The sequence below is a fragment of the Equus caballus genome, chromosome 15 (genome assembly GCF_041296265.1).
Source record: "Equus caballus isolate H_3958 breed thoroughbred chromosome 15, TB-T2T, whole genome shotgun sequence".
NCBI lineage: Eukaryota > Metazoa > Chordata > Mammalia > Perissodactyla > Equidae > Equus > Equus caballus.
In genome coordinates, this window is record NC_091698.1 from 53,359,110 (window position 1) to 53,371,766 (window position 12,657).

Consider the following 12,657-nt stretch of genomic DNA (forward strand, 5'->3'; position numbering starts at 1 on the left):
CTTTCTTTTTAAGGCTGAATAATAATAATAATCCATTGCGTATGTATACCACATTTGTTTATCCATTTATCTGTGAAGGGACACTTGGATCGCTTCCACCTCTTGGCTAATATAATGATGTTTCTGTGACATGGGTATACAAATATCTCCTCAAGACCCTGCTTTCAGTTCTTGTAGGTATATACCCAGAAGTGGAATTGCTGGGTCATATGGTAGTTCTATTTGTACTTTTTTTGAGGAACCGCCATAATGTTTTCCATAACAGCTGCACCATTTTAAATTCCCACCAGCAGTGTGTAAGTGTTCCAGTTTCTCCACATCCTTGCTAACACTTCTTTTCTGTTTTTTTTTTTTAATACCCATCCTAATGGATGTGAGATCTGCAATCCTATTTTTAATGGCAGTATAATCCATTGTTTGGTTGTATTAAATCTTATTAACCAGCTCCTTCTTATTTGTTTGTTTGTTTCAACTTTTTCATTCTTAAAAATAATTCTGGGGTTATTTCTCATATTTTGAAGTGTGTGTATATTTGTTTTCTTAGGATATGTAATCTAGAAATGAAATTTAAAATGACCTTTGAAGGGAGAAGAGGCATTATTACAAGAGTAGAAAGATTGTATTAATATTCCAGGAAGGGCAAAGCCATAACAAAGACAAGGAAGCCTCAATAGCATGATGGATTAGGGACAAACAGCACCCTGTCTGGAATAGAGGTTATCCAAGGGTAATAGGAAATAAGGCTAGAAAGGATGACAAGCATCAGATTGTAGAAAGCCTTGAATACCAGTTTGTGAAGCTTGGCCTTTGTTTGGAAGGTGATGAATAACATTAAAGGTTTTTGAGCTGAAGTATGACAGAATGAAGACTTTCTGGAACATTAATCCTAAAGCAATATGCAGAATGGTTTAGACTGGAAGCAGAGAGACCAGTTAGGGGACCACAGTATGATAGAAGCATGATAGAGAGCAGGCAAGTTTAGATTTTATAATGTAGGATATTTTATAAAGTAGCGTGTCACTTTTGAAAAATAGGAGAAGGGAAATAAAATGATTAATTAGTATATCTCTATGTTAACCACTGGTAAAATGTTTTGTATACGTTGAAATGGTAGAGGGGAAAAAAAAACTTTTGCTATTACTTTACTTGTAATAGGCAATTTCATGGATAGTTAGGTTAGAATTGACTAAATGTTTTTGTGATATCAGTGTTCTCTGAAAGCAGTTACTATTACAATGTAGAAGCAAAGGAAGAAATTTTTGCACAGTTTCTGGGTAATGTCTGTGGTAAATGTTTCTCTGTCTCAGCTGCCTTCTCATTCAGCCTTTAAGAATTCCAGTTTCTATATATGGTATTATTCTTATGCAACATTAAAATTTGATCGAAATCTGTTGATTTTTTCCCTCCATAATTGAAGTTATACAATAATGTCATCTTCAGGTAGATTAGCACTTACAAATGGAATGTTTTTCTTCTCTCTGATATATTTTGCGTTGTTTATCTATTTAACATTTGACAAATATTTAAAGTTTCTTTCCTCTGACTTTTTGTGAAAATTTAAAAACATACGGAAAAAGTGAAAGAACAGAACATGTTACACTCATATATACTCTACTTAGATAAGGCATTTTTAACATTTTGCGATATTTGTTTTAACTGTGTGTATTTTTTGCTGAATCATTAGAAGTAAGTTGCAGGTGACATCATACTTCACTCCTAAATACTTCAGTATTCATGTTTTAAGTATAAGGACATTTTCTCATGATCAGACCATTAATAAGATACCTAAGAAAATTAATAATAATTCTAAAATATCATATAACATTCAGCCCATATTCAAAATTTCCCAAATGTCCCAAGAGTGTATTAGAGCCAATTTTTTCTTTTTGAACCAAGACCCAGTCAAGGCTCACATAGTGCCTTTAATTGTTGTCTCTTTATTCATTTTAATATAGAATAGTTCTCTACCTTTTTAAAATGACATTTGATCTAAGTGTCCACGCCAGTTTTTTTGTAGAATGTCTCATATTCTCAGTTTGTTGGATTGCTTCCCCATGTTGTGGTTTAAACATCACTATCCTGTTCCCCTGTTTCCTGTAGACTGGAAGGTAGGTTTAGAAGAGGGGTGCTTAACCTTGGGTTCACAGACTTCAGAGGGTCTATGGATAGAATTTAGGGAGTCTCCGAACTTTGGATGGGGGAAAAAATTGCATCTGTATTTTAATTCAGTGGTTCTCAACAAGGGTGATTTGTCTTCTCCTGTCTTTTCCCCTACCCTGGTTGTTTGGCTTTGTCTGGAGACATTTTTGCTTGTCACAACTGGATGGAAGGGTGCTATGGCATCAAGTGGATAGAGGCCAGGGATGTATCTAAAGATCCTACAGTGTACAGGGGGAGAGTTCCCAACAACAAAGAATTATCCAGCTCAAAATGTCAATAGTGCCATCGTTGAGAAACCCTACTTTAACTGAGTTTTAGCATTTTCTTTAATTATGAATGTAGGAACCCTTCACAGGGATACTAGCACTACTTGTGACTTTGTTACCAATAGAAATTTCAGATATTTTCATATCCCATTAAGGTGTTGCAGGTATCTCAAAATGTATTTATTGCAGAAATTAAGATAGATTTCATATTAATCGAGAAACAAAAATATTTCTATATTACAATTTAAAAACATAGTTTGACAGCTAGATATCAGTATAATTGTCCACTATAATCATATGTATTTTATGCATTATAAACATTCTGGGAGGAGGACCATAGACTTTACCAGACTGCCAAAGGAATCCGTAGGATGAAATAGCTTAACCCCTGGTCTAGAGGCTTTATTAGATTGCCTTAAACATTTTTGGTGAGAATGCTTCATAGATGGTGATGTTTATGTCATATTGTCATTTCACGAATCACATCATATCTAGTTGTCTTGCTATTATCAGTGATGCCAAGTTTGATGATTTAGTTAGAGTGATGAGAGCTGGATCCTTTTTTCCCTTTGCATTGCTGAGTAATCTATACGTGCTACTTTGGCACGAGGTGAGTTTTGTGTTTCTGAACAAGCGTTCACCTAACGGCTTTAGCATACATTGATGATTTTTGCCTGAATCGGTTTTTACCTTGAGGGTTACAAAATGGTGATTTTCTAATTCAGTCATACCTTTACATTTGTTATTGGCATTCTTCTGTAAAGATATGAGATTTCCTTTCCCCACCCTACCCCACCTCCTTTTGCTCATTTCCCCCCTCCTGTGGTGCCCTAAGTATCACTATGGATTCATTAACCTTTATTTATTCAATATATTGCACTCAATTAGGTTTTTTTTTTTTTAGTACTCAAATTGTCCAGATTGGCCAGAGGGAACCCCTTTAATTTGGTCCTTTTCGCTTTTGACAGACCCTACTCATCGTTGAGCATTTCCTTGCTTTCTGACACAGTAAGAGTTCTCAGGATCAACTTGTTCTTTTTGTGCTCCAAGTCTGGAGTGAGATATTTCTTCAAAGAACCATGGCTTCCTTGTGGGGAATGGTATTTAGAAGCCAAAGTCTGAGTACTTGATGTGCTCATTACTTCTGGGCATTTTTAATAGAAGCTTTTAACTAAACTTTTAACATAAAAAGATATTTTGAGCTACAAGAAGGAAATTCAAATTTCTCTGTTTTACTCATCCTTGCAAATTCTTTCTTTTGAAATGAATGTATTTGTTTATTCCTTTCCTTATCAGCCCAGCCCCATGCTCTTATCTGTTCACTCAAGGGTTTTTGGTAGCTGTCATAACTAATGTCTGTCTCTTCTCATCTGTTCTATATACCACCCGTTTCATTCATTTATAAAATATGTATTACATACTGTCTGTGTGCCAGGAAATGTGTTAGGCATGTAGAATACACAGGAAAATGGAACTATCAAGAAGTTCACAGTCTAACAGGGAAGACCTATATGAAAACCAAAATTTCCATATGATTGGTGCAAACGTAGAAATACATAAAGAGTGACTAAGTGTGAGAAACCAAAGAAGGAGGTGAAGATAATATTTGAGTATGGCATTGATGAAATTATGAGAGGATTGCCATATGAAGAAGAATAGAGTTATTTATGGATTCTCATTGTAGGTGACCACTGATTTGTTTCTAGATGTGTAGTTACAAGTGGAATTATTTGAAATCAGAGGTTACCTGCATTTAGTGCTTAACGTTTTCCTTTTTCCTATATTCTCTGTTTTTTGTTTGTTTTTATTTATTTTTTTAAAGATTGGCACCTGAGCTAACATCTGTTGCCAGTCTTTTCTTTTTCTTCTTCTTCTCACCAAAGCCCCCCACTACATAGTTGTATATTCTAGTTGTAGGTCCGTCTGGCTCTGCTACATGGAATGCCACCTCAGCCTGGCTTGATGAGCAGCACTGGGTCTGTGCCCAGGATCCAAACTGGTGAAACTCTGGGCCGCTGAAGTGGAGTGTGCGAACTTAACCACTCGGCCATGGTGCTGGCCCCTGTTTGCTTTTATTTTTGCTAACTTTTTTTTTCTAGGTAGACAAGCTGTTCTTTGCTTACACTGAAACTTACTAAGATACTTCATCATTTCTGTTCTTTAGCCTTTCAATCAAAGATTATTTCTTTGTTGAAATTGTTTGGTTTAGAGGCCATGTGGATTTGCTGTCTTTGTTTATATATCTATGCATTATGAATAAATTCATCATATTTTATTACCAATGATTGCACTTACTAAGTCTGCATCATACTTGCTATGTCATCATTAATACAAAGTTTGGTTCTTACTGTGGGGAGAAATTCTTAATAAAATTAGGATGGTGAAGGGAATGGAGAGTCAAATGGTTGGAAATTGGGACTCGCCTGTGTAGGCAGTCCCCTAGTTTTACATAAACTCTTTATAGCTGGAGATTGTCCCTCTTTTTTTTTTTTAAGATTTTATTTTTTCCTTTTTCTCCCCAAAGCCCCCTGGTACATAGTTGTATATTTTTTACTTGTGGGGTCCTTCTAGTTGTGGTATGTGGGACGCCGCCTCAGCATGGCTTGATGAGCCGTGCCATGTCCACACCCAGGATCCGAACCAGCGAAACCCTAGGCTGCCGAAGGGGAGCACATGAACTTAACCACAAAGCCACAGGGCCGGCCCCTGTCCCTCTTTTCATAAGAAGAATTAGGAAAGGTCTAGGAAAAAGCAGAAAACCTGTGTATGTTTCCCAATTAAGATTCTTTAAGGAGTAAATAAGGTGTTTTTTCCCTCCCAGATACAGAAATAACTTATAGGAGATGAAATGTTTTTCCAAAAGTTACCTAAGATGGCACTTAGGATTTCTTTTTGCTGTAAAAACAACGTGATGATAAATAAAATAAATTGAAATAGTAGTGTACTATTGTTGGAATCAATATTTAATTTATCTGACATCAAGCAGTGGGCTTTCAACATAAATATATTTTCCATATATTTGTAGCTTTACCTCTTTAAGTGTCAAAATATGTTTATTTTAGCCATTTTACTTGATGAAATTAACAAAAAAGTTAAACACATTTAATGTTAAATTTAGAATCGTCTTTACCAAACACTTAATGTACAAATTTCTGTGTTATACAGTGTTTCCTATCCTTTAGATATTTCTGCTGTTTTAAATATGCTGGTGCTTTTATCCAGAAACAACCATACACTTAATGTATATGGATATAAATACAACAGACGAGTGATGCCTTTCAAACCAAGGCACTGATTAATTTTCCCAGATATTTTCATTGTAGTGTTCTTTTACCCCCAAACCTCTAATGGCTCCTTATTGCTTAGAGAGCCAACTCTAGTCTGCCCATACCGTGGGAGTGTGTTGGTGTGTGTTTGTGTGTGTGTGTGTGTGTAAATATGATTTATTTGTCACTACTTTCCAACGCAAACATTTCACTCTAACCAGGTCAGTTTCCACACACTCTTATGATTATTCCATGTCCCTTAACCTTTGTTCATGCTGTTTGCTTTTATGTTCAGGGACCTTGAGGAAGTTATTTGTGCATTTTCTTGGCAGCTTGTTTCTTATGGTCTCAGTGAATGGTGTAGTTGGATATGCTTCCTTTGCATTAGAAGGACAGAGACAGATATGCAAGGAAGTCTGAGAAATGTAATTTTTAGCTTTCCACCAGACTAAAGGAGAGTTAGAGTGGATGTACTTTTTGCCACCAGTCCTAGCCGTATATCTCTGTTCTTTATTTCTTACTCTTATTTTTCTATTCACCAAATTTCCTAACTTGGCTTTTTTTTTTTTTTTAACTCGTTAAACCACATGTATCTTTGTAAACTAAGTAGTCTTTCTGGGCCTTGCTGTACGTATCTCTAGTATGAAGGAACTTAGACTAGGGGGTCTCTAAGTTCACTTTCAGCTATCAGCTTCTGTTTATGTTCATTTATTTATTCCTTCATTAAAAATATTTATTGAATGCCTGCCTATTTGATAGATATGCTCAGCAATTTAAGATTATCTACCCTCCAATAATAAAATAATACACGTTCTTCAGTATCCAGGTTATGTACTGCTTCATTTGTAAAGTCTTGCCTGACACTGTAACCTATATTATGTTGCCTTGCACCACAGATTCTTTCATCACTTATTAAAAATGTAGACATAGGTTAACTTGTGTTTTGCTTAGTGTTTTGATGAAGAATGATGCTTCTTTTATTTTATAATCATTTAATATAGTGACAGTCACATAGTAATAATCATAATGATAACTAACATTTATGAACACTAACTTTGAGGCTGGCATTGTTTTAAATGCTTTTCTTCTATCCATTCCTTTAATTCTTACCAAATGTTTATGAGATAGGATCTCTTTTCATCTCCATTTTTACATGTGAGGTAAAGCATGTAAAGGTTAAGTAAATTTCCTTAAGGTTATACTGCTGGTAATTGAAGCTGGCATGTGAACTCAGGCAGTCATATTTCAAAAACCCGTGCACTTAACCATTTTGCTATAATGTGTAATTACTGCATACTTGTTGAATGAATGGAATGTTTTCATCTTTAATATATATTGGTTTCAGCTTTGGCATCTATTTGCACTTTGGATAAAAGACTAAGTAAGGATATTTCACTTTGGGGAGAATATTTTTTAAACAAGGACAAATAACTTTCTTAGCAAACTAAATGTTATGAGTGACTCCCAGTTAACAGTGAATATTCAAATTGTGTACTTATACTTTCAGGGATTTTGAATAATGTGTCTTTTTAAAAGAAAATATGTGACATGCATAATACTTATGGATGAATTTTGATTTGTATTAGTGTCTTGATTATTATTTGTTACTTGTTTTCAGTTGAGTGGTGATTTTATGCAATGGCTTCAAGCCACAGTTCTTCACCAGTGCCTCAAGGAAGCAGCAGTGATGTTTTCTTTAAAAAAGAGGTAGATCCAGCAAAACACATTCGACCTGTGCAGTCACTGCCAGATGTGTGTCCCAAGGAACCCACAGGTAATGCCTTTTTTTTGAGAATTTTTACTGAGGATTTGTACAATCTTTAAATGATTAGTCAGATTTCATATACTTATTTTAAAAGAGTAAATTTTATGATGTTAAAACTAAAGAGAGGTAAGTAATTTGGAAGTAAATTGATTGGGAAATTGGAATTATAGCCCTTTTTATGCATTTTCATAAAAGAAGTTAATTACATAAACGAAAAGTTTTGAAAATGAGGGTACAGAGTGAAAGTTCTTTAGTTAAACATAGTACAGTCAATCCTTGTTATTTACGGATTCTGTATTTGCAAATTTGCCTACTCCCTAAAATTTATTTGTGACCCCCAAAATCAATACTTATGGCACTTTTGTGGTCATTTGCAGACATGTGCAGAAGAATGAAAAGTATGAATCACCTGATGCACACGTTCCCACCTGAGATTGAAAAAGGCGACACTCTGCCTTCTTGTTTTAGCTGTCATGCTGTAAACAAGTGTCATTTTTGTCGTCTATTTAGTGCCATGTTTTTTGCACTTTTGTGCTTTTTGTTGGTGATTTTGCTTTTTAAAATGGTTCCCAAATGTAGTGCTGAAGTACTTTCTAGTGTTCCTAAGCAAAGAAAGCTGTAATGTACCTTATGAAGAAAATATGTGTTATGTAAATTTTATTCAGATATGAGTTACAGTGATGTTAGGTATGAGTTCAATGTTAATGAATGGACAATATATACTAAATAAGATGTCTTTAAACAGAAACACACATGAAACAAGACTATGTATGGATTGGTTGAGAAAATGTGACCAGAGACTCACAGAAACCTAACCCTGTATTTCCCCTAGGAGCAATAGTTCAGCATTTGCTAATTAAGTATTCCAGTGACTTTATAGAACAAAACTACTGTGAATAACAAGAATCAACTGTATAGTTTTCTTTCCTCTGTGGTTAATGCCACATCAGCATTTATGTTATCTAATTATAAGCCAAACAGAGGATATTGGAACCAGGAGTGTCTGCCATAATACAATAGAAAAAAGGCCTACCTGAGAAGAAAACTAGAGTATTAAAGGATAGAAGGTATACAATAGAAGGTAGAAGAGTTTTGATGTTGAAAAAGAGAGAGAAATTGTACATTAAGGAATTAATGAAAGACTTTCTTTACCATCCACCCCACCCTGCAACTGCAACCCTCAAATTTTGCATATCCTTTATTTGTGCATGTTTTTCCTCCCCTTGGCAATTGATGGGGAAAGCTGAAGGTTATTTAATCAGATTGATTTTTATTAAAACATTTGCTATTGAAGAGAGAGTTTAGTTGTTTTGTATAAAGTGGAGTCTAAGCATTTTTATTTTTCTAGGATATACTTTCAAACACAGAACTTACTTTACAGAGTTCTCTTGTTTACTTTTTGCAGGTGATTCACATAGTTTATGTGTTGCCCCATCTCTAGTTACAGATCAACATAGATGGACTATATATCATTCCAAAGTAAATCTCCCAGCAGCATTAAATGATCCTAGATTAGCAAAAAGAGAATCTGACTTCTTCACAAAAACATGGGGATTGGACTTTGTGGACACTGAAGTCATACCTTCATTCTACCTCCCACAGATCAGCAAGGAACATTTTACAGTATATCAACAAGAAATCTCTCAGGTAATATCTAATCTTTTTTTAAAAATTATTTTATTGGGTCATAATGGTTTATACCACTGTGTAATTTCAGGTGTACATTATTGTATATCAGTTTCTGTATAGACTATGTAGTGCTCACCACTAATAGTCCAGTTTTTAATCTGTCACCATACGTATGTACTCCTTTACTCCTTTTACCCCACCCCCCACCCCCTTCCCCTCTGGTAACCACTAATCTGTTCTCTTTATCGCTGTGTTTATCTTCCACATATGAGTGAAATCATACAGTATTTGTCTTTCTCTGTCTGTGTTATTTCGCTTAACATAATACCTTCAGGGTCTATCCATGTTGTTGCAAATGGGACGATTTTATCTTTTTTATGGCTGAATAATATTCCATTCTGTATATATACTGCATCTTTATCGATTTATCTGTTGATGGTCACTTGGATTGCTTTCACATCTTGGCTGTTGTGAATAATGCTGCAAGGAACATAAAAGTGCATAAATCTCTTTGTATTGTTGATTTTGTGTTCTTTGGATAAATACCCAGTAGTGGGAGAGGTGGATCATATAGTATTTCTATTTCAATTTTTTGAGAAATCTCCATACTGTTTTCCATTGTGGCTGCACCAGTTTGCATTCCCACCAGCAGTGTTTGAGGGTTCCGTTTTCTCTACATCCATTCCAACATTTGTTAGTTTTTGTCTTGTTAATTATAGCCATTCTGACAGGTGTAAGGTGATATCTCAAGGTAGTTTTGATTTGCATTTCTCTAATAATTAATGATGTTGAACATCTTTTTATGTGGCTGTTGGCCATCTGTGTATCTTCTTTGGGAAAATGTCTATTCATATCCTCTGCCCATTTTTTGATCAGGTTGTTTGTTTTTTTGTTGTTGAGTTGTATGAGTTCTTTATATATTTTGGAAATTAACCCCTTGTCGGATATATGATTTGCAAATATTTTCTCCCAGTTGGTAAGTTGTCTTTTCATTTATTGATGGTTTCCTTTGCCTTGCAGAAGCTATATAGTCTGATGTAGTCCCATTTGTTTATTTTTTCTTTTGTCTTCCTTGCTTGAGTAGACATAGTATATGAAAAGATGCTGCTAAGACCGATGTCAGAGTGTACTGCCAAGTAATTTCTAATCTTAAAGTTAGTTATAATCAGGTCAAAAGTAATTGAAAGCCTTTTAGTTTGATATATTATAGATTTTGACCAATAATCTTTGATGAGTCTATGGTATTCTTTTCTATTCATACACATTTTATTGTCCTGGGTTGTATTTAATTCTTTATTTAAATATATGTAAATATATTTCTCCTACTGTAGTAATTTTTCAGAATGACACATTCCTAATAGTGTTAAGAATCAACATGAAGCCCACCCTACCTACTAAGAAGAAGATAATTCTATTAGGCCTGTAAAGCCCAGATGATTTATGAGGTTTAAGAAATGAGCAGAGTGGAGTTGTTTCTATGCTTCTGATTCACCATGGACAATTTAATAGAGCATTAGCTCTAGCAGATACTCTTAATATCTGTAGACATAATATGTTTCTCTAAACTCGGTTCTGAGAGCAAGAACTGAATGCAGTGCTAAGTTTGAGGTGGCTTGTTACTCGTTTTTAGTAAGTGACTGATATCAATACAATTCCGTTCATTTTAGTCTTTAAAAACAAATCATTAAAGTTGTACATGGGATATTAAAAGTTTTTTTTATTGCAGTATAATTGACATGTAACATTATGTTAGTTTCAGATGTACAACATAATGATTAGATATTTGTATATATTGTGAAATGACCACCACAACAAGTCTAGTTAACATCTATCACCATACATTGTTACAAAAAAAATTTTTTTCTTGTGATGAGAACTTTTAAGGTTGACTCTCTTAGAAACTTTCAAATGTGCAATACAGTATTATTAACTATGGTCACCATGCTTTACATTAAATCCCTGTGACTTATTTATTTTATAAATGAAAGTTTATATAGGAGATATTTATCTATAATTTTATAATTATTCTTTTTTATACTTTTTTCATTAGCAAGCCTAATTTGCATTTAGCTGATTTTATTTCACTTGACTACTTTGTTCTTTTTATAATTTGGAAATAGGCTGAATATGGCTATATTATTGGCATTAATACTATACAGTACCTGGTTCATTTTTAGTACTGCTTAATATTTTTGTACAGAATCTGTAAATATTATTTACCTTTGTATGTGTATATAGCCATATACTGTCTAGAGTTTTTGTGTTCTGTTTTCAGTGATCACATCTGCCTGGATGTTGTTAAGCTGATGAGTCCTAATATACCTTCTTTTTCATGATTTCTAGTCTGACACCTCGTAACTACAATTTGGCTTTTCTATTTATCCATTTATTGATCAAATTTTTATTGAGTGCCTTCCATATGCCTGGCACTGTTCTAACACTAGGGATACAACAGACCAAAACAGACATCAGTTCCCTCCATTACAAAGCTTACATTTCTAGCAAGGGGTATAAACAATATCAAATAATGATATATTATGTATGTATTTTATAAAGAACAACCACTAAAATAACAAAACAAAGAATTATAGCTAGTAAGCCAATGGAAGAGATAACATGGAATAAAAAAATTCTCAATCCAAACAAAGGCAAAAAAGAGTAAAAAGGGAACACAGAATGGATGGATGAAACAAAAAGAAAAGAAACATCTAGATTGATAGTCTTAAACTAACCCTATCAATAATCACATTAAATGTAAATGTTTTGTAAGAACCCTCATTAAAAGGCAGAGATTGTGAGATCAGATGAAAAAGCAAGACCCAACCATATGCTACCTATAAGAAATGCATTTTAAATACAAAGACGCAAAACATTCAAAAGTAAAAGGATGGGAAAAGGTATACCAGGCTTAACACCAGTCAAAAGAAAACTGGCGTGGCTATATTAAATCAATCAAAGTAGATTTCAGAGCAAGGATTATTACTAGGGATAAAGAAGTTATTTTATAATGATAAAACTGTCAGTTAATTAGGAAGAAATAATAATTCTAAAGGTTTATGCCTCTAATAGCAGAGCTTCAAAATACATGAAGCAAAAACCGGGAACTTTATGGGGAAGTAGATGAATTCACAATTATGGTTGGAGATTTCAAAACTTGTCTCTCAATAAATGGTAGAACAAGCAAAAACAGAAAATCAGCAAGTATATAGTAGACTTGAACACTATCAACCAACCTGACTTAACAGAACGCATTTAAAGAACATTGCATACAACACAAAAGATGATACTTTTTCTTCTCAAGTGTTCATGGAACCTTTGTCAAGATAGACCATAATCTGGGCTGTAAAACAAATGTTAATACATTTAGAAGCCTTCAGATTATACAAAGTATATTCTCTGACCACAATAGAATTAAATTAGAAATTAATAACAGAAATGTTATGTGGAAATCCACAAATATTCGGAAACCAAAACTTCTAAATAAAATGTGGGTCAAAGAGGAAAGGGAAATTAGAAAGTAGTTTGAACTGAATGGAAATGAAAACACAACGTTGGTATTTGTGGGACACTA

At 34.1% G+C, this 12,657-nt stretch overlaps 1 protein-coding gene across 12 annotated transcripts in view; it reads left to right on the forward strand.

Moving 5' to 3' along the window:
* The window catches only part of VPS54 (VPS54 subunit of GARP complex), a 107,135-nt gene that overhangs the window by 21,413 nt on the left and 73,065 nt on the right, over positions 1 to 12,657 (forward strand). For 7 of the 12 annotated variants that reach the window (XR_011426028.1, XR_011426025.1, XR_011426026.1 and 4 more), the window contains 2 exons: positions 7,311 to 7,466; positions 8,863 to 9,104. Coding sequence is in view for 7 of the 12 variants with exons in the window: in XM_023618995.2 (XP_023474763.1) it covers positions 7,331 to 7,466; positions 8,863 to 9,104 (378 nt within the window). In the remaining 5 variants the exon portion in view is untranslated. The remainder of the gene's footprint in view (positions 1 to 7,310; positions 7,467 to 8,862; positions 9,105 to 12,657) is intronic. The other 5 variants (XR_011426027.1, XM_023618998.2, XM_070235373.1 and 2 more) reach the window with 1 other exon arrangement.